The sequence below is a fragment of the Ptiloglossa arizonensis genome, chromosome 12 (assembly GCF_051014685.1).
Source record: "Ptiloglossa arizonensis isolate GNS036 chromosome 12, iyPtiAriz1_principal, whole genome shotgun sequence".
Classification (NCBI taxonomy): Eukaryota; Metazoa; Arthropoda; class Insecta; order Hymenoptera; family Colletidae; genus Ptiloglossa; species Ptiloglossa arizonensis.
The window spans coordinates 11,296,376-11,321,798 of record NC_135059.1 but is presented as its reverse complement, the minus strand read 5'-3'; the positions used below and the strand labels follow the sequence as shown (position 1 = coordinate 11,321,798).

Sequence of the window (25,423 nt, the reverse complement as noted above, 5' to 3'; positions counted from 1 at the left end):
CGCGAACAGTGACCGCGCGAATGCATAAATAAATGTTTAAACGCGATTTCCCGCCGCGTACACATTCGTACGCTAATGGATTCCTATTCCTGTAACTCTGGCCTGCAACTCGCGTCGAACTCCGAATTACAGGACGATCGCTTTGACATCGACGCGAAGCCGACCCAAGTAATTGTGACAGGGATATCGTGGTCTACTGCAAATTATGCACGGATAAACAATGCGTCACTGGAATGGATAAGTCTTACCCGATACAAAGTGTCGTCCATTACAGAGACGACGAAATTTCGAAAATTGTTCCATCTTTGCGACGAAAAAGATTAACGTTTCTTTTTTTATATATACGCACGTGTGTATATACACGTTGGGCGTTTTTTTTTTTACAATTATTTCTCGACTCTCGATTTATCAGTTATTTTCAGGGATGCGAGGAAAACTAATTGTCAAGAAACATTGATCGATATCGCGTGCACAAGAAACAATGATAATTTTGAAAATAATTCGTTTTCGTAGCTAAACTATGCTCATCTTGGATTTTTCAAATCGAACCAGAGATATTTCTTTCTCTCCGCGTTCCAATTTTCAATTAAGAAAAGGGAAGTTAACAAACGACGATCCGAAAATGAACGGCCGAAGACCTTGAACCACAATTACCCGAATGAGGATGTATCGGGTGACAGGGCGCATATTTCGATACTAATCGCTTAATGAAAAATCGATTCCAGGAAGATCGTCTATTAGCCGACGTTTTTCAAGCTATCCGTTGAAATGTAATGGGGTTAACGCCTGCTGGCAATTCAATTCGTTTAATGAAACTCGACCTACACTTTCCATTATAATTATTAGTTCCATTTTTAGCCGGGTTTTTGCTTCCCCTGGAAATTATAATTTAAGTACAGATTGCTCGCGGCAGCTCGCGATGTGAAAATCCATTCATAGGTCAAAGTTCGTTCGCCTTTAACAAATTTGTATTTCGTGTTAAATCCACTTTGAAAGATCAACTGTTCCTTGATCAGATCCCGCTCGATTGGATCAAACGTATTTTTTTCAGTGTAATAACAATTGACACGTATCACGGACCAAAATTAATCTCGTGCGTCGAATAAGTAATACGAAATGGCATTCAATTTAGTTGATTCAATAGTTCCTTTCATTTTATTCCAAGATACGAGGTGTGGAATATTTTATGTTCGGTATAATATTTTTTAGTGAAAATATTTTTATTATCTACCGCTTCATTCGATCTTATTAATACCTTCGTTCTCGAGATGAAAATTTAGTAACCGATATACATTCAGGAGATATCGATACGAGAAAGTGGAGTTTTTGGAAAAATGTTACCAAATTGTTCAGTCCAGTTCACTGTGCAAATACCGTAAAATACCGGTATATTTTTAAATATATTCGAAATGGTTTCGAGTGCGTTTACGCGACGAGAGTTTGCAACGCCGAAAGTTCCTTTTTCTTTTTTCTCTTCTTTTCGGGAAAAATATTCTCCGACAGATTCCTCCCTCTAGCTACTGGAAAGAAGAGAACTCACTCGTTCGGTATATTGTTCGAAAGTTGGACGAAACTTTTCATTCCTTTTCGAAAATCGTTCCCCGTGAAATTTTCGCGAGACGCGATCAAAATTCGCGTTGAGTCGCTTCGTTTCGTTGGTTGAAAATGGCTTTGAATCTTGTTTCGCGGGTTCGTGGTTGCAACGGTCACGTCCCACGACTTTTTCCACGGGCAAAAAAGAACGATATTACGTCCTTCGATATCTTCGCGGAACACCCGCCTTTCTGGCACGTGTGGCCTACTTCCGGTTTCCGGCGTAAAATCATCGAAACGGAAACGTTCGTAGTTCTTCTTGCCCTTGTAACTCGACTTTCGACCCCCGTACCGAATACGTGAAATTGGGTTACCGTAGCAAACTTTGCGGTAAGTCTAACTCGAGAATCGAGATCGAAAGAGGACCAATGAAAGCACAGTAGAACTTTCTTCGTCGCGAATCTCCATTAACCGATTGCTCCACCATCGGGATGAGCCACTACTACATTTGAACGTTCTATCATATTCGGTTGAACGAAAAGTTTGTGCATTCTTTTTGCGATATCACAGTACATTGTTCCGCTGTGTAGCTTCATTGTGTTTATATTTTATTGTCCAATGTTTTATTCTTTTTGGTTTTTTCATTTTGTATTCATTATATTTTATTCTATTGTTCTTGTATCCTCGTTCAATGTTTTACTTCTGGTATCTGTTATTACATTTTGAGCGGTCCAGTTGCGTTCTTTTTATTGGAAAATGTCGTTTAAAAATTTCTCTCGATAAAGTGCATATTTGTCGTGTATTGGCGAAACGGTAAAAAATGGTTCTGATGTATACGGAGAGAATGTCGCATAGATGCGAGGTTTTTGGAACAAAAATTTCGATCGTGAGTTTTTTGTTTAAACGATGTGACACGTTTGGGGCGGTCGAAAGCAATAGACAATTGTTTAACAAGAATTATATAATAGTCGTTCATTTCGAGAAATACGCTTTAAATATTCAGTAATTATTATTCGAATTTGAAAATCGATACGAAGGAAGGTACAAAGCATTTTGATTATAAAACAAGTAAACATTTATTGTACAGGTTGGTGTCCGGAGGTTTGGGACGAAATATTATGTTGGCCGTCAACAGCTCCCGAAGAACTCGCCATTTTGTCCTGCCCGCCGTATATAGCTGGCTTCGATGTCCAGGTAACGATTAAAAATCCAAAAACAATCTTCAATTTGTTTCATTACCTTAAACGATGCATCGCCTTTAACACATTTAATCAATTCTATATTGTTCGCAACATTTGTCCAATAAATTCTTTAAAATTGAACAACAATTCCTCTCGCTGCCCCGTTTCTATCAGACGCTTTTTTTTATTCTTAACAAAATACTTCTGGATTTCAATACGAAATCCTTTCTCTTATTCTCACTAATATTACTGTATTATTTACAATTAATCATCATCGAACTCTTCCTGTTACATCGTGTGAACCATGTTCGTTTCTCTACCTCTTAGGCTTGGGCATTATACAATACATTTCGAGATCAACCGTTTGTAATAAGGCTACTTTGAAACTATCAACTCCCTTCTACTCGCCACAATTTTCTCATACTTGGATCGGCCAACCAACCACAGGATTGGCCAATAATTCCTCAAACTCTCAAAGACCCTACAATCCTCGCCAACTATCTAGTCCTATTGAAGTCCTTGTACGATATGGTTGTATCGTACTTCTATCGCGACTACCTTTCCCATGCCACTGATACGATTTGATATAAACTGTACGATTGCATTGCACAGGCGAACGCATCGAGACAGTGCATGCCTGACGGTCAGTGGTTTTGGAACAATAGTACCAAAGACTATTGGAGCAACTACAGCCAGTGTTACAGGGATCCATTAGTGACTCTTTTAGTGGAGCTGCCCGGTGGTCAGGAGCACAACGACACTCTCGTTAAGGTAAACACCGAAATGATTACTTTCAACGGGATTTCTATCCTTTCGACGGGATTTCTATTCAACGCTGTTTGTTCAAGGACAAAGGGTAGCGCGCTCAAGTCCTTAGATTCCGTGGCTTGAATAGGGAATCAGGATTAGACACGTTTGTATGCTACATTGTTGCTAATGGTCTTTTAAGTACGATATTGGAATCGGGATTCTTTTAGTTGTTTTCAGTTATTAGATATTGGATATTTAATACAGGATATTAAATATTAGATATCAGATATTGGATATTAAGTATTGAATATCAGATATTGGATATTAAGTATTGGATATCAAATATTGGATATTATGTATTTGATATCAGATATTGGATATTATGTATTTGATATCAGATATTGGATATTAAGTATTGGATATCATAAGTCTAGAATATTGAGTACTAAGTATTGGTTGTTACCTATTATAATAGGTATCGATATATTGGATAAAGGATATTGGATATTGGTTTCAAGTATTAGAGGTTGAATATTGGATATTGTGTATTATGTATTGAATATCAAAGATTATAAATTGAGAATTACGTATCAAGAATGGTAAATTTGGGGATAAGAAATTACTATCGGACAATAAATTACTATCGACGAGGTATGAAAAATGAGATTCAGAAAACGCAACACTTATATATTTTCTAAAGTTGTCTCAAAGGCAAAAAGGATGAATAAAACGTAACGTAGCGGAAGGGTTGAAAAAGTTTAACGAACGCAATAATTTAAGCAGCATAAATAACTCTGAAGAGACGCGAAAGCTACCAGAAATTCCAGTTTTTAAAACTCGGCTGTCAGCTTTTTGTATTCTAAGTTATTCATAGGAGGAAACTAGTTAGCGAAGGAAATACTCTTTAAAGAATATCATGGGAAAAGCAATAATACCCCAAGGGGAGTAGAACTGTTGCGAGCGGTGGAAATCGATAGGAATTATGTGAATGACGTCAATCGTTTTTAAGAGGAAGACAAATGCCTCCTGGCGATGATTAGGCATACATCCGATGTTCGCTATTACTTGCTCGTTGTTTGTTTCCCGTAGAATTGTGTTGCAATAAGTTAAAAACGTAAAATACAATGGAGCCTTTGATCCGGACTAAAAGCTTCGAAGATAAATATCGAAAGTAGCGAACTAACATGGAACGGTGAAAACCGATTATAAAAGAGCTTCTTCGAATTTTCCCCCGTAGCAATGTTTTTATACGGTTAACTTTACCCATCGTTTACGACCGAGATTGAAAATTTGCTGATGTAGTTACGTGCTTCCAGTTGTCTACCTGTCCCCTTTTACGAAACAATTAAATGTGTTCGATTAACCTTTACGAGAGCCAGTAAACAACCTGATTGACCAAAATTGTGTTGCAGAAATTCGTCCCGATAGTAAAGACAATTTCGAAAGTCGGATACACCGTTTCCTTTTTCACCCTGGTGGTCGCATTTTTCATTTTGGCGGTTATCAAGTAAGTATCAGCTTATTACCAAAGTCTCGAGTCCCTGGCCCTCTTTCTGCCCCAATGATAGTTCTACGTTAAAGAGCATACCGATCGAAGCAGCAAATAGTTCACTTGCTGCCCCCAGTTCGTCTATTTGTCCACTTAAACGATTCGTCTTCCCGCTCAGCGACAATCTTTTCAAAGAAGTCTGTGTGCGTGTCATTTGTCGTTCTCACCCGTTCTCGCCACGACAAATGTTCATCGATGTCTCTAATCGTCGAAACCTCGGATCACTACTCCAAGTTTGTCCCGAATTGGACGCAGGAAATTAAGATGCCCGCGAAACATGCTCCACATGCATCTGTTCGCCTCGTTCATGCTGAGAGCGTTCATGGCCCTCATGAAGGACATCTTGTTCGTCTCTGGGATCGCCCTCGCCTCGGACGTGATGATTAAAAACGGGAAAACCTACTGGCTGGTGGACGAAAAGGAGAGCAGCTGGCTGTGCAAGGCGTTCACAAGCTTGGGCCAGTATTTCATACTCGCCAATTACTTCTGGATACTGATGGAGGGTCTTTACTTGCATAACTTGGTGTTCCTGGCCCTCTTCACCGATGGGAACTCCAGCATCGCTGGTTACGTGTGCCTTGGATGGGGTGAGTCGCTTCGTCAAAGACTTTACAGAGTTATAATAATTCTTTGAGCCGTATTCGATTATCCAGACCACAGAATCGAAGGAATTACAATATTGAAAATCGCCCATTCGCGATCCTATGCTTTTCAGAATTTTATTCGGTACATTAACCACAGAGATCTTGAAAAAATTGCAACAGTGTGGATGGTCTACTGTTGCTACGTCGTTGGTATTTGAGCAAGCTAAACATTTAGCTTTCTGGAGAGATTTAGCTTTCGATTGCGATGCCATTCGAACGAAACGTTGGTCTCTTTATACTCGTTGAAACGTAAACGCTTTGAAGTCGAAACTGTGTTGAATTAGTTACCGTTGCAAGTTTTAGGTTCAATTATAGAGTTTAGCTGGCTCTAATTCGCAGGTCTGCCAGCTATATTTGTATCCTGCTGGATCGTTGTGAGGGTAACTCTCGAGGACATGTATTGTTGGACCACTCACGAGAATCCTTACCTGTTTCTTCTTATTCGAGTGCCTATGATGTTGTCTATTCTGGTAAGATTCTCGAACATACAATAACTTTATATTGCAACTTATTCGAAACGCTCTCTTACAATTTACCTGCTCCAATTGCATTAACGAAACTAGGATTGCTACTTTGAATTCCACAGATCAACTTCGTGCTGTTCGTGAACATAGTTAGGGTACTTCTGTTGAAGCTGAAGTCGACAGTGTCAGAGGAGACACAAAGATACAAGTACGTTTCACACTGTCGTCCAACAACTCTCTGTTAATTATCTCCGCGTATATTGTCAAAGCTTTAATACAACTTGGAGACTGTAGCGTTTCATTGAACGATTTCGTTCGAGCAGCGTTCTGTTTGCTCATTGGAAACTCGTGACACTTTCCAGGAGATGGGCGAAGAGCACCTTGGTCCTGGTGCCGCTTTTCGGAGTCCACTACACCGTTTTCTTAGCCATGTCCTACAGCATCGGTGTGAACGAGACCGTGGAGGTTGTATGGCTCTTCTGTGACCAACTGTTTGCGTCCTTTCAGGTATACAAGTTTCTACCATTCAGTACTTAAAGACTCATGACATGTACATTTGATACAAATGTTTTTAAGCTTTCAACGATACGTGCAATTTCACTGTTATCATGTGCGGTATTGGTAGCAAAAAATTGCACTAAGGTTGTTTCAAAGTTATCAATGTTTGTTATCTACCAAGCAATGTTATCTTCTCTTCCCAGGGTTTTTTCGTGGCTGTTCTATATTGTTTTCTCAATGGAGAAGTTCGAACCGAGGTTTCCAGAGCGATTAGGAGTCAACGAGTCCCGCGTCTCCGCGCCAAATGGATCTCCAGACCTTCGACGCATTCCGGTAGTACGTGCAGCTGCAATGCATCCAAGCTCGGTAGACGTTCCAAGAGACCACCGTGGTGGAAAAATCCGTGGCTCTGTTCCCTTCGGGACAGGGACGCTCGTCGCTCTACTCACTCGATGGCGAGTACACAAGGTGTCTTCTCTCTATCCTAAGAAATCCTCTGTTCTTTGTTTTTTTTTTTTTTTTGTGCTGAGGCAACTGTGCATGTCCTGTTGTAGTTGATCATTTATTTACAATCAATGTGACGGACGATTTTGAGGAATCAGAACTGTCCAATGCCAATTTCAATGAAATTCTTTAGGAAGGTAATCTGTTGTTTTACGAAAACCGTAAGGACAATTGTAAGTGCAGATGCAAATTATTTTGGAAAGAAAATTTGAAACAGATCGCTTGAACATTTTTAACCATTTTCAAATCCCCTTGTAAAGGAACAAACATTGCTGAATGTCTCTATAATTAACTTCGGTTCAGATGCATCGTTGTGGTCATCGACCAGTGCAAAAGGTTGAAAAGAAGAAATCATCGACAATAATTCATCGTCAGATGTTTCTTACACAACATTCGAATGAATTGCACAACGAGTTTTCCTTGCTTTCATCGACGTTTTTGCCTCCTTGAGGTCCATCTCTCGATGGGTAAATTGAGATATTGATGAACGATACAGTTTTTCACGCTTGTTCGCCATATTGATCTGCCAATGCACCCATCGATGTTACGATCGCGTGGACACTTTTTAAAATTACTCTCTCGTAAAGATCGATCGCAGCCTATTCATCTTTGCGTGTTTGAAGTGTCTCGCAAGCGTGGATGGCGCAGCTGAACGATACGTGAAAGTCATTTGAAATTTACATCGTCACTGAGACGATTGCCTGTTCCTCTACGCGATTCTGTGACCGCGGGAGAGATAGATTCAGAAATAATCCGTTTAGGCCACGCCCCCTACAACTTTAGGCCACGCCTCCTTTTATTTTCGGTGGTCAAAATGATGAAAATGGGACCTGATTTGAGATCGGGTATCGATCGTATGTTCCTCTACGCGATTCTGTAACCACGGAAAGTAAAGATTCGGAAATAATCCCTTCGGGCCATGACCCCCTCTCCCTTTGGCCACGCCCCCTCCCAATAAAGTCACACCCCTGCCAAATAAGGCCCTCCCCCGTCCTTAGGCCACGCCCCCTGACCAAACTGTCCAGCCCAGAATGAACACCTGTGTGAAAATATAAAAATATTATTTATTTTAATTCTGTCAAACATTTCATCGAAATATTACTGGAAATCTGGCGAAACTCCAAACCGAAAATCCTAATTGTTAATAAACAGTCGATTTTTAAGTTTAATAATCCGTCGAAGACAAGTCTTTTATCTTTCTGATGAATATAAAATAAACTATACGCGGTCAAATTTACCATAAACTTGCCGTAAAACCAATATTTTACCATCCGTCGATTCCTTCTTTGATATCGGTTATTGCGTATTTTCTAAACACAAATTAAAAGAAAAATGAATCGATTGAAAGTTGACAATGAAATTTTTCAGATATTGGCACGCGAGGAGGTAGTCTAGCGAGCAGTAGAGGTTACCTGGAAATCACAGGAAATGGACAAAGTGTACTTCCGGGTAATCAGAATCAACGGGCGAGTCACACATCCCCCCTCTACAGCAAGTACACGGATCAGTCGTTACTTTCGTTCTGCTCCAACGTGAGTGCACCCTCTTTACGCAAAGCGTCCATGCACCTTCTTTGTTCACACTTTCAAGTATCAGATCGCCTCGCCAGCGACATGAATTTTCTTCTACTCTTACAAAAAGACAAATAAAAAGCAATATCTCGAAAGGCTAATTTTTTTAACGTTACAAAACTCGAGTGTTAAATTTGCACATTAGTGCCATTAATATTGAGAAACCTGCGGATGTTTAGCTATTGATTAGAATCCCTCGGCTAAAATAAAAGTTTAAATACGACTTACAAACATAAAAGTGCTTTTGTTTCAAGATTCTATATCTGTAATCGCAAGGCTAATTTTTTTAACGTTATAAAACTCGAGTGTTAGATTTGCACAGGTAATATATACACATGTTGCTCCTTCCTGACCCCTCGAGAATATTTCCATGAAATTGGTTTGGCACGTGATACATGCTGTATCTGTCCAACTCTGTCGCATGAAATATGTGCATATATCTTTCCCTTTTAACATTTCGAGAAATATTTGCTACAAAAGTTTTATGGTTTCGCGCGAAGTGTTGCATACGGAAAACATTTTCGTTAGATACGGTAACATCAAAAAGAAATGAACGACACCTTGTGTTTTAACGTCAAATACTAGTATCCATTTCTTACTAAATGTTTTGTAACAGTTTTTTCCCTTCTAAACAGCAGTTACTTCTAAACAGTAACAAAGAAAATTTCTCTGATTGTTTTTACACATTTTCTCTGTTGTTATCTTAGGTTTCGGAAGCGACGCCATGCACAGGAGTGAACGTGGACAGAGTCCGCGAACAACATCGTTGGAGCGACTCAGAGTGCTGTCACCTTGCATACGAGTTGCATAATTTGCATCACGGTCCACCGTGAAATTTTCCAAATTGTCCGCGAACCTGATACAATTGTTGCACACCAAAGATGGAGGGCCACTGTTCAATGATTTAATTAGTTTGAAGTCGTATGGAGAGTCGATTATTTCATTTGACAATTTACAAGAACTATCTCAGACCTGTATTCCATTATTTAATTTTTTCATTTCTTTTCTTTGTGAGTTAACTCTCGGACAGCGGACACCATGACTCGGTGGTGAATATTTTTGGTACGCAAACGAAACGAAAACTTTATGTTAGATTTTCTTATTTTATATTTTTTAAAAACGATACCGGTGTACAGCGATTGGAAAGAAAATACGTTCACAGTGAAAATGGACGATATTTACTCCACTTTTGTACAATACGTTTGTATTTTACTTTCTGTAGAACAAGTTTGTTCTCGAGTTACTACGTGGCTCGTTCAATTGGAACGAGAGCTCCGGTTTCGTGTTCGGAAATTAATTTTCAAACAATCGACAGTTCATTTGAGGTAAGAGGATATTACGTCCACCAAAAGAAGTCAAGTGTTTTCGTGCATTTGATGTACGTATAAAATGTAACGGTGCTGCAATAATTATAACGAATTTTCTACAACGAGATATGTACATTTTATTCAATAGGATATACGGAGTGTTCAGCATCAGGTGTCTGAAATTTTATGGAGTGATCTTACGTGATAAAATAAGGTGAAAATCAAATTAAATTCGAATCTTTGTGTTCGCGTTATTAATTGCTGGAAATACGTGTAACAGGTGTCAGGAGTAAAAGAACTTCTGGTATTCTTTATCGTTGGGACACTTATCGTGGATATCCTTTTGATGATGTCTACGTCTATACGTCCTTTACTTCTGATGCCTTCTACGCGCAATTTCAGCGATAAATAACTTCGATATAAAGCTTCAAACATAATTTCACCATTCTGTATTTTCGTCTTATTTTGGTATGTATCCTTCTTTAAAGTTTCGAACATTCTGTACACACGATGTATACTCTAACGCGACACAAGATTTTTCAGCCATTTACGGTCGTCTAACAAAAAAAATGACGTCGATTTTCAAATATGAATAGATTTTTTTCTCTATTCTTTCTCTTCTCTTAATGCTTTGACATGAACATGGCATGAAGACTACAAATGGCTGAAAAATAGTGCATCTTGTTAAAGGAACAGACTGTATATTTTGATATTTTCATCTGTACTCGATGCTTATGGTGATCCGTGTAAATCTAAAGTTTCTTGACGTGTATCCACAAATGTGTATAGCTGCTCAACTTTCCCGACCAATGGTTCCCAAACTTTCTCGATCTACCTCCTACTACAATATTGGTGGAAACTCGTTACAGTGAGATTGAACTGAAAACTCTTGAATATGTTCTTGGTGGCTGTTCTATCGAATACTGTCTACAGAATGTAATTTCTTTTTTCTTTTTTTTTTGCTAAACTTATGGTTAAAGTAAATTATTCCTCTAGACACCCGGTATCCGCCATCCGAGAGTTAATTATGTAAGTTTATACATAACAGTAGTGCCCGACGATATGCGAATTTTTCACCCCGGATATATGTTTATCCACGTAAAAGAATCGGAAGTGGTATCATTCCTACCACTGTTTATGCGTCTTGAGCTGTGAATTTCATTTAGTAATGAAGATTAATAATTTTGTGTAATTGATATTGTATCTTTGCGAAAATATTATTAACGAATTGCCAATGTTTCTCCGTCAAAAATGAGTCCAAACACGACTATTTTCGGATTGTTTTTCATTGAACACCGAATATATGAAAATGTCCGTACTCAATTTTTCGCATACAATCGGGTGTTACTGTACCTACAATGTATCCATTGTTTTGGATCACCTGATACATTCTAAAATCTATTGCGTCTCTCTCACGTTGCAACTTCACGAGATCGTGTGTATAGAAACGTAATGCATTATCTGCATTTTGTACCTCAAATGCTTGAAGCGTATCGCCGCGATAAGATCGAGAAATTATTTATTGTTTCTTGACGATGACTTTTGCGTTACGCGTTCTTCTAGAATAACAACGGAATTCCGTTAAAACGGATTGTACGGATCCCCGTATTGGATGATCAATGAATGGTTCGAATAAGGTTCCCTTTATATTTCACTCGAACAATCCGGATCGCCTTAATACAATTGATCGTCCACTATTAATTAGTCCGAATTAACGAGAATCAGCTAAGCGTCGTTTATCTCCTTCGTATGAATAATTAATTACTCGCGGCGCATACGCTGCACACTTTCTGTAAATTACAAACAGATGGATGTTTTTATTATGCATATATATATATATGTGTGTGCGTGTGTGAGTGTGTGCGTGTGTATGTATGCGTATATATGAAGGTGCGTCGACTAGGTTGTCGTACTGCAATGATTATATTGAAGCAAGGCCTTGCACCGAGTAAACGCGTCGATTGAAAATTTTCCATGCGCATCCAAATACGCTGTTATCGATTTATTATCAATTATCCATTCGAGCCAATTTATCAACACAAATAAAGAGGTTATTATTATTATTAGGATTATCGTTACCATTATACAGTGACAATGGAATTATATTCGAGTATATTGATAAAATATAAAAAAAATTCCAATTCTATAATTGTTGGACCAACAATATTGTTTAAGGAAGGAATATTAAACAATTTTAACTTTATCATAGATACGTTAGAAACGTTTTCGCTCTAATTCGATATTAAATCGTTCGAAGTATGTTAAAAATTATACTAGTTAATATTCCAGCGTCGATTAAAAATTGTTAACAATCTTCTCTTCTCATATTTTCGAAAAAAGAATACGAACTTTTGCAATACCAATTGCACATGGAGATTTTTTATCGTTCGCAATCCACAAATACTTTGTCGTCAATTATAATGTAATTCAACTTTAAATAAAATACGAATCGCTTGTGTTTCACTATGAAAATTGTAACATACTCTTTATCGTATGTTTTCTTCGTTTCTTCGTTTTTTATATCGTATGTTTTCATCGTTGTAACATAACGTTTAATTTAACAGAATAGTTAATTGAAAATACACGAATTAAACATATCATCGATGCGAAGATAAAACTTGATAATTGCAATTCTTATTGTAATTCTCTACTTTGCAATTTTAATTTAACGTGTTATCGTTTATAATTTTAGTGGGCCAATAAACAAGCGAATCGATTGATTTGTTTACGCGTATTTACGCTTTTAAGTATTAATTTCAATGAATTTTAAAATGTTGTATTTGCAATTTGCACATAATTTCTTATAGTAATTTTGTCAACATTTGATAAAATTGTATTTAATACGATGTAAAAATGTTAAAATCATTTTATTTCCAATTTAATTATATAATTTTGTAATTACTGCCTTTGCAACGTTTTGTAAATTACAAAAGTCTCGTCGCTGGTTCAAATTCCACTACAATTTTTAACTAAGTTAAAATTGCCTGCTCCAAGTTTAATTCCATCTTTGTTTACGCTACGTAAAACCGTATTCCGCTCAAAGAATTGCTCATCGTCAGTTTGATTTGGAGCATGCCAATTTTATTTGTAAAAATTAAATAGTTTAGAGGTTAAGAGTGTCTATCAGGGAAAACTAACTGTCCGTGAAAAATTATTTTATCTCGAGAGCTCTCTGTGTGTTGGAGATAAAAGCGTATTCGCATATATTTGATGTAAACCTTGATAATTAATACAAAATCACGTGTACGAAATGATTAATATTAAAAAGAAGAAACAAATCGGAAATATACCCTCTTAATTTTTACCACACTTCCACACATTTACGTTTAATTTTCCTTTCCTGTGTGTCTGTCTGGAAAAAAATGAAACATTATGTCGAACTAAATTGTTGCGAGAATTTTTCACATTTATTGTATCATTTTTATTTTCGAAACTAATCCTTCGAATGTTTGTACTAACAATAAGTGCATCACTTTTACAATAGATCTACTTAAAAGTAAGTATTTACATTATTATTTATGGCAACGTTGCATATTCTTTTGACTTCTCTACTGTATAAACTACCGAACAATAATAACAAAGCGATGCAGTAATTGAGACGAGAATTCCATAAATATTTCATAATTACCGCGTCATTTTGTTTTATCGTTTGACATTTGAATTCTATCAGTTGTTCGTTTCATTTCGAAAGTGTACTAATTTTTTTACGATGTTCTTTTTATTTAAACGTGCAGACAAATAAACTACTTTTGAAAAAATCTCAAGGACTACTCGTTCGTCGAATAAAGATCTCAAGGACTCCAATAAGCGCCATATTTAGACAACTTATAACTAAAATAGCGTCTTCAATTGGTCGTTGAAAAGGGATGATGATTGTTCGCTGAAAAAATTGAAATACCATATTAACGAGTAGAAAACTACAACAAAAAACATGTATCGATTTTCAAAAACTTTAAAAACCATTCTTCAAAAATCTCTTTCAAAACAAAGATACGTTAACTCAGAAAATACTTGTTATATTTTAAATTCGTTCATCGAAATTATTTTTAAATAATAATCATTTCAAAATGAATGAAATTTTCTTTACTCGATTGGACCTTGATTCTATAGAATGTTCACGTTTCTATGGGAAATCCTGGGAAATTCTCTTACCATCCAGTAACGTTTTCCGCAGCGTCGCACGAGTGAATCAGGTGATTGAATGCATTTCCTTCTCCACAATTTTGCAATCGTGGTCGACCATTGACACAAACGTAGTAACGCTGACAATCAGTCGAACTGCGATAGAATTGAGGACCACGTACAAAGGTGTTGTCTTTCACCTCTGGACACCGGAAGCCCAAGTAAGCTGCCGTACAAATTGAAAATAAATCAATAATTTCGATAAATCGGCAAAAATCACGCTAGTTTAGTATTATTTGCAAAGAATCCAAAACGACATAGACGAGGAAAAATTGAGGAGTATTTTCAACACTTAAAAGTGTTTACAAGTCATCTTTGCACAGGTTCCCAAGGAATTGTAAACCTACAATTATTTACCACAAATAAGAAAGTTATTAAAAAGGTAAATGAAACCCTTTACTCGTCTCCGTTATGAAACATACCAATCGTAAACAATTAAAATAACCAAAATGAGGATAATACTTCATATTATATATTGCAAAACAAATCGCAGTAATATGACCTCTAGTAATCTTAAAGTAATAAAGTTACTATAAAGTTTAAATCGATAAATTGTAACATTGTATAAAACTTGATAAATGAATCGGCGAGATTTTTTCGATAAAAATGAGTCCAAACACGATCTTATTTGTAGGAGCACGTACATTGTGGAATTGAAAAATATCCAATTTTGAGTATAAATGAAAATGATGCGAATAGAATTCTGCTCAGAGATCGTTTTCATCGACAAAACGTCGCTAATCTATTATTAATGCAAAAATCAATACAATGGAATATATTCTACAAAAATATTAAGTTTAGTTTGGTACACATTACCTTCGGCATCGCAGTCGGGAACCTGATCTGGCCAGTCACAACGATAGCTTTCTGGGTTAAAAGCCAATCCTTCCGGACAATCGAATATGTAGCCAATTCCCTCGGCACAGTTCATGAACTGGCCACAGTGCTGGCTATCTCCAACCTTGAAGTAACCGTATTGGTGCGGGCAGTCGATGGTTGGTTGCGCAGGTTCTGAAGAATCGGTAAATTAACCTTGACATCTTCCTTTCCATTGCACACTCGAGGTTTTTGGGGTATAAAAATGTTTCAAGTGTACTGTGCAGAGCTAACGAGATGATCATCAGAACAGTACGGATCGGTACAGGAGTGAAAGTGGTAACTCTAACCCCACCAGTGAGGCACACGTGTATCCCCTTGATTTAGGTCCTTGATGAGACACGTGTTAACATTGCTCGGCTAGGACCATCTCACTTCGTCTCTACGCGTTGCATTTGTTATCTTTATCATGTGACACGTTATACGTAGATAGTATCATCCGTCTACGAAAAGAAGGCACGGTTGTGTTTACATCCCCACTCCAGTTATAGTCCACCAGTCCTCTTAGCAACACAGGCACTTCTGCTATCGGCCGAAAACGATGACGAAGATCGACAGCAATTATTTCAAGATCGAGCGAGACAAAATAATTCGCTCCTCGTCTCGTCAACTCTGCACAGACCCCTGTTTCTGACTTTGTGATACAATAGGGCAAAAATATCCCGTATGTACGGAACTTGGATTTTTAGCACGATGAGGTGCACGATTCAATCACATCTGTTACGTTAAGTTTAATTATAGAGAAACAATACAGGGTGATTCTCTAACCAGTGAACTCAAAGACAGTGCTCTGAACACCTCGTCGATAATCTCGTGTGTCGTATACAGAGCGTATGGAAAAACAATGGGTCAATTGTCAGTGACGGGTCGAAAGGATCCGAGGCTCGAGTGGAGTTGTCCTATCTGATTTCTTCGAAGCCAGACCCACAATTCTCGATGTGAAAATTGTCAGCATCGCGAGTATAGCGAGAAAATTATAATCGCGAGATACTAACGGAGATTTGGTCTGCCACTGCAGTCGACGTCAATTGGATAACCGCAAGGATAATTGAATCTGGCGTCAGGATTGAAGAGAAGACCTTCGGGGCACAACTTCTCCTCGCCGACACCGTTGATGCACTCTATATAAGCGTCACATTGGTTGGCAACCGCGACACGAATGTTCTTCTCGGGACAGTGTATCGGCGTGACTCCATCGTTCTTCATGACATTGTGATCCAATTGGTTGGTTTGGCTCTGTCCCGTGAAACGCTTATAAGGATTCAAAGCTGAAACGAGAAGCGAAAATATTCCGTGAACAACGAGATCTTCGGAATGCAACGAGGGAATGCAGTTCGATCGAGTAATTATAATTGTACTAGTCGAGGGACTCCATTTTAGTTAACGTACTTTTACAATTATATCATTCTTGTAATGAATTTCAATTAAGACTTGTATCGACAGAATTATAATGTAACGTAAAATGTAGTTTCTCGAAAAACAGGTTTTTCAAGTACATTATGCACTCGATACCTAAAAACTTTTTAATTGTATTAGAATAGGAATAGCAGGCCTCGCAATTTTTAGAGGCGACACTTCTGCCATTACTTCAACTTATACGTATCGTCAAATTCTTGTTTGTTGTGGTTTGTCAGTAAATTATAACACAATAGTAACAAATATTTCTTTCGTGCGTACACCAATTTCAATACGAGTTTGTTATATTAATTTATAGCAGAAATAGTGCACTCTTGTTATCACAGGGTGTACTACAGTGTCAGGCAGCCTTGCAACTCGTTATTTGAAATGATGCTCGACAAATACGTCTTCGTTATACATACGTCAGTCAGACAAGAAAATTCAATAAAAAGAGAAACAAAAGAATAGGGGGAGAAAATGCTGGTGATGTTATTCGTAATGTACAAGACGAGATTCAGCATTCCATGTATTTCTTTAACACACTGATTTCTACATCATACGTGTACGTACAGAGCCAAACAAAGGTATTGGCACATACAATGTTTTATAATACACTTGCGTGTAAATCAGAAATGGAAAACAATATTTTATGAAATCTTTTTCAAAATACTGCCTTAAGTCTCTAAATTATGTATAAACGAAAAGCAGAGAAATCGTACGTAGAACATTTGTACTCATCGTTTAGTCTCGTTAGAAAAATTTTCCCAATATAAACATTTCTTTAATCCAAAAGATAATGCTCCTCAAGCGTCGCTATGCCATTACGAGTAACATTATTTAGACATCCAAAGGATGTTTGAAGTTTTATTCAAATTAGTTAAAACTGTTTCTAACGTGTCTTACATGAACTTAAATTTTACACGAAACAAATCCTAGCAACGTAAAATAGATCGAAAGAGGAAGTATTGTCTGCTCAATGTCGTCGAGCAGTTTCTTCCTCAACGTTTATTAATTTCTCAAACGTATCGATGAAGGATCAAACGATACGAGAAGATAATGTAGAAGAAACATGCCCCGATATTAATCTGTCGTTGATTGTTTCAAAAGTTTCGCTCGTGGTCTACGAGGATTCTGTGTAAAACGGTAAACCTCTTACGAAACATCGTTTAAAATTCCTTCAGATACGCGCAAAGACGAAACCATTACGCGAATCTCAATTTCAAATATGAGAGAATTAAATGCGAGCCTCCGCCGTCTGTTACAATACTTCAAAACAACGTTCCTCTTTCAGTTTACGAAACCAACTGATACAGGGTGATTCGAACAACTGGGTCGCCGTACAGTTGTAAACGAAGATAGGAAAATATCGAGAAGAAAAATTTTGTTCGATTCAACGATCTCCATTATCCAAAAGTAGGATTTTCTTTCAAGTATATCGGTATACTTGCAAAGTACAATTGCATACATTTTTTAAACGAAGAAAAATTTTGTACGATTTAACGACAAAATGTATCTATATTTTATGATGCAATTTTTGCCAAGTGCATCGGTGCATTTGCAAACTGTAATTGCACGCATTTTTTAAACGAAGTTATCTCATTTTTTTTCTTATAAATAAATTCCCTAGGTCAGTTTACGTATGAAAGGTATGGGATAAGGCTGTCGAGAACTCGGTACTTTATATTTCTTTTTTTTTTTTTTAATATTGTAGAAAACGCACAAACGTTCCTCCATTATGTTGCAAATATTTTCTTACACGTTCTTTGATATTTTTCCTAATACTTTTTAATTATTCAGCATCAAATTTTAGACGAATCGTGTTAATTCTTTTTTCTAAGACGTCTACTGAAACAAAATGATGTGAATACATTTTATTTCTTAGAAAACTCCACAGAAAAGAGTGGAATTATGGCTGCCAATCATTTTTCTCCGTACGTTTCTGATAATTATCTTGTTGCAATCCAAGCGTTATGACCCGGTGCTCGATCTCGTTAATCATACTTTAAATTGCACTTTATTTCTAGAGGAACATCTAGCAGAGATGATGTTACTCTCCTTTTAAGATGAGGTTTTACGTATTCTATTATTTGCAATAATTCATGAAATTGTTCTAGCAAAATTTGCGTCAATAATATCAATGTTCTGTGTTACTTTTTCTTGTCGTGGAAAAAATCAGCATTTTAAGTAATCGTGTAAAATATTTCGGTAAGTGACTTAAAAGAAAGTGACTGAAAAGTAAAACGAATTGTGAACGATGTAACTTGCTGTGGTACTTAAATAATAATTATAGTTTTCGATAATCGTACCTTCTGTCATTTCTATGTAGAATGTTTCAGAGTATTGATTTATGTAAACAAAAACTGAGATAATTTAATTTAAAAAATGAATGCAATTGCATCTTGCAAGTGCATCGATGCACTTGTGGAAAAATCATATTACAGGATAATGTATATACAGAAGTATATGCAATAATTGTTACCATCATTTACATGTAGCCTGGCCCAATTACTATGATCATCCTGTATACTTCATCTACGGAATAGCTCTCGCGCAAGAACCATCGGCGATGCAGTATACCCATCAGACTATACATCATTCTTCCGTGACATACACTCGCCGCGTAAAATACGTTGACAAGCTTGAAAAATATATCTTTCGTTGCTAAACATTGGAGCACAACAAAACAAGGACCGGTGCCTGGCATATAATTGATTAATTTTATGTTTTATGAAAATTAAAACAAAGAATGATCGATGAGTTATAAAATAATAAATAACTATCACCGTCCGTGTCCGGAAACTAAGTTGATATATTGTAAAATGATGAATCGAAAAAATTGGAAAGTTATAACCACAAATTTATATCTCGAATATATAATACTTTCGATAAGTTTAATAGTAACGTTCCGATCTATTTTGGACCGATTTTTTAATAATGCTACTCGAAATGTATATTTATTATTCTTCGCTCGTTTAGCTACGTTGCTGTCTAAATGATCCTATAAATATTCAATCGTACTAAAATCGAAACTCCAAGGTGACCAAAATAAATATTAGTACCACAAACAGTGCCAGAAGCATTAATAGTTCTTCTAATAAATAGCTTTTGCTCATCCTTTGAAATGTTACGTATATAAATATTATTATCACCTAAACCAAAATAAATACTCATCTTTAATAGACGAGGCAGACAAGAAAAATAATAAAACATTGAAGAATCTAAAAAATTCTTGTGCAATGTTACACGTACATTTGAGGTTACTATTTTTTTGCAACATAGAAGAAGTTCAAATGGCTACCTTTTCCAGTAGTTTTTTGTATTCCCATTGACACACGTAATATTTTTACACGACAGAAACAAAACTATTCAACTTTTACACTTACATTATTCTCCACAAACATTTCTTCATTATTGTTCTCCTTACGCTTCTCCTTACACTCGTTCTTAAAAATCATAAAATGGACGATATGGGATTAAAATACACACTTTTTGTTTAACGGCGCAATTTCGTCGTTGTTTGAGAAAATTACGCATTTACATTGCTAATTCGAGATACACGGTTGCATATCCCGTTGACATACTCTCTCAAGTGTCGTCGTTCCGTTCGCTTGCGACATTTACACGGTCTAGGGTCCCCCTACTGTCTTTCGTTCGATTTGCATATTTCGGAGGACCAAGGTTCTGTGTCACCGAGGGTCGAACCCTGCTCCCCCTCGCCACGATACCGTGCAGGTGTATTTCGCGATTGGAAAACACTGGCCGGTTACGTAACACCACGAAGATGAAACCGGTCCGCGAGCGTGCGCACGCTCGTGCCGAGAGTCAGGAGAGAAAGTTCGGCGATGCAATTTGACCTCCGCGAAGGCGTCGCGTGCATTAGCATAGATGCCTTACGAAACGCGTCTGGCCGAGCTACGGGGCCCAAATGGACGTTCGCGAAACGGCAGGTTGCCCCGTTCTGCCCCGTTCTGCCCCGGTCAATCAGTACCGCCCTTAGCCACGGGCAAACGGGCCACGTGCCCCGCGTGCTAACCCCTTCTTACCTCCACGTGTTATGAAAAGTGAATGCAATCGTACCAGCGGTATCAAATTCTGTTTCAACGTACTTATCGATGATTAAAGGGCACTCATTGCGCGAGTTACTTTCATATTTTACAAAAATGAACCAACAACTATTGTTAGTTGTTTCTACATTTTGTAACAAAAATTAATGAATGCAACCGTACTAGCCGAGGGACCAAATTTCACTTCAACGAACTTAGCAATAATTATAGAGTCTCACACTCGTTTGTTATTCCCACATTTTATGAAAAAATCAATGGGTGTAATTGTACTAGTTGAAACGTCCATCTTTCAACTATCAATTTTGGGAATTATTGTTTTAACTTTGGGATTATAGAGAAAAACTTGAATTTTTTCTTTAAAATGTGACAGCATTTTTCCACCAAGCCGATATATTATTTTTGTAGTCATTTTAAATTTGAAACTATTTCAACGGAATTAATATGCGTCGAAAACTATAGTTCTTTAAGAAATGTAGATTTTTTAAATACATTGTACACCATATTGACCGACACCACGAAACTTTTTATTATATTAAGTTAGTTAATACAGAGCCCTGGAATATCTAATTGCCTGGGGGCCCCACAATCTCTAAGGACGTCACTGTCTCCTATTTCCGGAAGCTGTGGCTGCCCTCGGGCACTGAGATCATCCGCGAAATTTACGCAATCAGTTACAAAACACGGTCGGGCCTTGTGATGCCCCATTCGACTTCCCTTCTACTATTATTATTATTGAAATTTTGTTAATTTTCAAAAATAACATACGCTCTTTTACCACGTGTTCACGGGTTAATAATCTCGAACCAAGTTCACACCACGTGTTCGTAAAGACGCTATTGAGTGTCTTTGTTTCGTCTACATTTTAAATTACATATTTTAAGCCAATAATATTCGTTCAGAAATTAACGACACGAGTCACAAAGAAACAGCTGGTGTCGTTACTAGTCAAACAACGTTCTGTATTATTGTTTAGACGATTTCAATATGCATACATCGCGTACCTACTTAAGCTTAAAGCGTTCTTCCGTTCCATTGTACATTCGAGGTCTTTGTGTCAAAAATATTCCGAATGAAACTCGAGTTTTTCATTTTATAACACAACGAAAGGACTAAAGAAATACTAAACATCCAGTCCGATTTGTTAGAGAAGCTTCAATTATAGGAATACAGTGTATTATGAGAACGCAATAGGCCGAAGAAGATTCAAGAAACACTAGAGTTCAATACATTAGAATCAGTGTTGATTGTGAGAAAGTGTTTCAAATGCTGATGAAACGAAGGATCGTAGCTCGAATGGTTCTCGAATTGAACGATCACACTGTAAGTATCACTCGAAAACAAATCACCTACTCGGATAAACGTCTCTACCGGTGAGAGAAAGATCGTCGATCCCGAAGAAACACAGCTAAAAATGATCGAGAAGATTAATAATGTAGAACGGATAAAAGACAATTGGACAAATGTACCTTCGAGTTTCGAATCTAGTCGTAACATATTAATCGCACAATTATATTGTGTCTTTTTTCACCTTATCGAATCCTCGCAATATATTGTTTTTCTATAACCAAAGCTGTTACAATAGATACGATTGAAGGATCTTCTATTCTACTAATCATTTCATCGTGTTACAAAGTTAGAAACTTGAGTTCCACACATTTAAAACATTCTTAGCTCGGAGATTTTGCGCGTAATCGAATAGAAGAAAGCTCGAAGGTTAAATATAAATCTGACGATAGCGCTCAGAATTCCATAGAACCGATAAAACTCATCATCCGCGTAATTAACCGTGTCACTCGGCAAAGGTGATTGCCTAAGAAACAGGTCGACAAGCAATCGAAACGATCAATGACATAATTTTGATATTAGTCTTCCAAAAAGTAATAATATCTGGTGCATACGATACAACTGTAAACGTAAGTTCAATGATAGCACCTACAATTTTATAGAACCCAAAATCCTATCCTGTACTACGCTAATCGTACTTGTTTAGAACAACTGTACAATTACCATTCTTCATGAAATACCGTAAAAAGAGATAGAAAGGACCAACAATATGCTCAAATTATATTAGAATTTAAATTGTACTCTTTCGAGAATTAAAAGAATCTATGCGAGTGTAAGCACAAGTCTAGCGATAGCATCTAGAATTCCATAGAACCGATAAAATCATCGTTTACGCAACGAAATAAGTAAAGAGATGATCCTCGTTGTCCGAGATACACCAGATCAAGAAACGAAGGGGATCGTTAATGTACTAAAATTGTACCAGAATTGAAAAAACCAGGTCCACATAAAATACCTTTACCCAAACATAAATCCAGTCCCATAGAAGGTTCTGATTAAACAATTACCTCAACTTACGCTAGCACAAGAGTTAGAAGGACCAGGTTTATGCAAAATACCTATACCTAAACATAAATCTACTCCTATAGAACCTAATCACCTCAACTTACACTGGTTGAAGAGCTAGAAGGACCAGGTCTACGCAAAATACCTATATCCACACATAAATCTATTCCTATAGAACCTAATCACCTCAACTTACACTGGCTGAAGAGCTAGAAGTACCAAGTCTGCGCAAAATACTTTCAAACATAAATCGCATAGAACCTAGAACCGATAAAGAGTCATTCAGCGAAGGGATGATCCGATCTTCGTTGCCTGAGAAACACATCAATGGGAAATCAAGGGGGTCAGAACTTCAACTTTATTCGTTCAATATCTAAAAGGATCGGATCTACACAACGTACCTTTACTCGAACATAAATCTAATCACGTTGAACTGATAAAACGCGTTTGCCAGCGAATGGACTATCCTTGTTGCCTGAAATACATCTCCACACAGGAAGGGATGGCGGACACCCCAAATTCGTTTATCGCGACGTTGAATGCACAAGAACTCTCTCTCTCTCTCTCTCTTTTTTTTTCTTTCTCTCGAAAGAAATTTTCTTTCTTACTTTTCTTTCGAGAGAAATTCTCTCTTTCTCTCTCTCTCTCTCTCAATTCACCATCTTCACCCGCGGAGATTTCGCAAACTCCCGTTTCTCTTTCACGAAGATACGATCACCAGATTCATGTATTTACTCACAGGTTGCGACCACGATCACGCCGCAGGCGACCACCAGATGAACGATCGTCTTCGAGGCCATCTTCGAGTTCGTGCTGTCCCGCTACCAAAACCAGTACCACAGTGTCGTCGTCTTCTCTTCTTCGCGAGCTTTTATCATCTCCGACTGCGCGCTCGGAGAGGAAAAGAGAGGAGACATCAGCCCACCCACCACTGCTCGTACGAACGCGATGCCACTGGCTGCTTTTTTCTCGAAATGTAAAAGGGTGGGGGGGACTCTGGACCCCTCGAGTTTCTTGCATCTTCCTGGTCGAAATTTTTTAAAGAACGTTGCGCAAACTCGTTCAACATCTTAATGGTTATTTCCTCTTTCTCTGGGTACTTTCAGCCCTAAATCGAAATTTCATTGAAAAACAGTTGGGGCGGAGGAGCCATTTGCCGCCACCTGTCGAATTAAGTTAATTAAGTTCTATTACTTCAAACGCCGGATAAACTTGAACTGATCTGCAGTTGTAAGTGCAATTAATGGGTTTAATTTTTGTTTGTCACCGATTATGTATCACGTGATACAAGATCTTTAAGGTGACCAGGAACAGAATGAAAAGTACGATTTTCTCGACAGCGAAAGAGTAAAGAAAACTGTAAAGAGGAATCTGTCATTATTAACGATCGTAATTGAACGATTCGTATAGTTGACATTAATAGTTTGTTAAATTAGGGAATTTGTAAATAACAGTACAGATTTTGAAAGTCAAGAAAGTGTTTTTTTTTTAAAACACAAATCGTTTGAATAATAATAGATAAAAGTACTGTGCAATTATGTTACAGTCTCGTTTACCTTACAGTTAGAGTGCAGTAAACCTCTATTGGTACACATTATTATTTTCCAATTTTTACAAAAGTTAAACACGCCGTTTACTTATTAGGGCCAAGATAGTGCGTTCAATTTCGTTCAATTTATCTTACAGGAGAAGAACGAGGAAAATTGATATTTATAGATAATTAAAAGGAGAAGTTACAAATTTGACAGCGTACTAGTGTTACAAATATTACAACACTTGTACAATGAAAAATGAATGGTTAAATGACTACGATACGAGCATTGAAATCTCCAGTTTGAACCATCCGGTCGAACTCTTATGTTTCTTGCTCCAAGAATGAACAAATTGATGGAAACAACAATCGTGCAAGTGAATTGCAAGAGGATGGAGTCATAGTTGTGAGAAAGACGAAGCGGTCGGATCGGAAATCAAGTCACACATTGATTCGAATTTTAAGCTCCTCGAATAATTGAGTATTGTGCCAGCACTACCGTCTATGGTTCGAAGCAATGTCGCCTCTAGAGATTTCGGAGCCCCGAGTAATTAAAGATTTCAAGGTCCATTAATTTCAATACATTTAAAAACTTCTCCCGAATAATCTAAAAGTATGTTAAAAAAAAATTGGACGTCTCGATTAGAATAATTACGTAGATTTATTTTTTCACAAAATGTGACAATAAATGCGGCTTCCCTATTAAATACCTAGGCTGGTACGATTATATTCGTTTGTCTTTTATAAAATTTATAAGTAACTAACAATAAGTACGAGGCCCGGGACAAGTTCCCCGTTTCCCGGTACGAGTTCCAAGCAATAAATAAACGAATAACGAACACGTAAGGTAATTTCTCGTGGAGACAGCAACGGTTTCAGTTCTCGGTATTCGAGTATCGCGGAAGGAAGGATCAAGAGTGAAAGAATCTTCATCGTCGAGGAGGAGGTAACGAATTACGAAGAAGAAATGGCAGGTCGATGCAAAATTTGCGCAATATCGAACGAAAGTTCCGCGATTAGAA

At 37.4% G+C, this 25,423-nt stretch overlaps 2 protein-coding genes across 2 annotated transcripts in view; one reads left to right on the top strand and one right to left on the bottom strand.

The window, feature by feature from the left end:
- LOC143153262 (vasoactive intestinal polypeptide receptor 2) overlaps nt 1-12,386 on the top strand; it is a 56,027-nt gene extending 43,641 nt beyond the window's left edge. Inside the window, exons 4-13 of the mRNA XM_076324260.1 lie at nt 2,621-2,727; nt 3,327-3,485; nt 4,877-4,971; nt 5,269-5,600; nt 5,997-6,127; nt 6,244-6,329; nt 6,484-6,628; nt 6,823-7,087; nt 8,492-8,655; nt 9,402-12,386. Of these exons, the coding sequence (XP_076180375.1) occupies nt 2,621-2,727; nt 3,327-3,485; nt 4,877-4,971; nt 5,269-5,600; nt 5,997-6,127; nt 6,244-6,329; nt 6,484-6,628; nt 6,823-7,087; nt 8,492-8,655; nt 9,402-9,527 (1,610 nt within the window). The 3' untranslated portion in view covers nt 9,528-12,386. The remainder of the gene's footprint in view (nt 1-2,620; nt 2,728-3,326; nt 3,486-4,876; nt 4,972-5,268; nt 5,601-5,996; nt 6,128-6,243; nt 6,330-6,483; nt 6,629-6,822; nt 7,088-8,491; nt 8,656-9,401) is intronic.
- Nucleotides 12,387-13,386: 1,000 nt separating this feature from the next.
- Nucleotides 13,387-23,762, bottom strand: LOC143153099 (protein obstructor-E). Its single transcript, XM_076323933.1, has 5 exons — nt 23,610-23,762; nt 16,055-16,327; nt 15,000-15,194; nt 14,154-14,349; nt 13,387-13,881 (listed from the first exon to the last, which is right to left on the bottom strand). Exons 1-5 carry the CDS (start codon nt 23,668-23,670, stop codon nt 13,833-13,835), a joined length of 774 nt encoding a protein of 257 aa, XP_076180048.1. The 5' UTR covers nt 23,671-23,762; the 3' UTR covers nt 13,387-13,832.
- Between the last annotated feature and the right edge of the window lie 1,661 nt (nt 23,763-25,423).

Excerpts from the sequence above, each read along its gene's own strand:
- LOC143153099 (XM_076323933.1), bottom strand. The coding sequence starts at position 23,670 with ATGGCCTCGAAGACGATCGTTCATCTGGTGGTCGCCTGCGGCGTGATC. Across the intron at positions 16,328-23,609 it reads CGTGATCGTGGTCGCAACCT|CTTTGAATCCTTATAAGCGT; the intron begins GTGAGTAAATAC and ends TTCTCGTTTCAG. Across the intron at positions 15,195-16,054 it reads CAGTGGCAGACCAAATCTCC|AACCTGCGCAACCAACCATC; the intron begins GTTAGTATCTCG and ends CCGATTCTTCAG.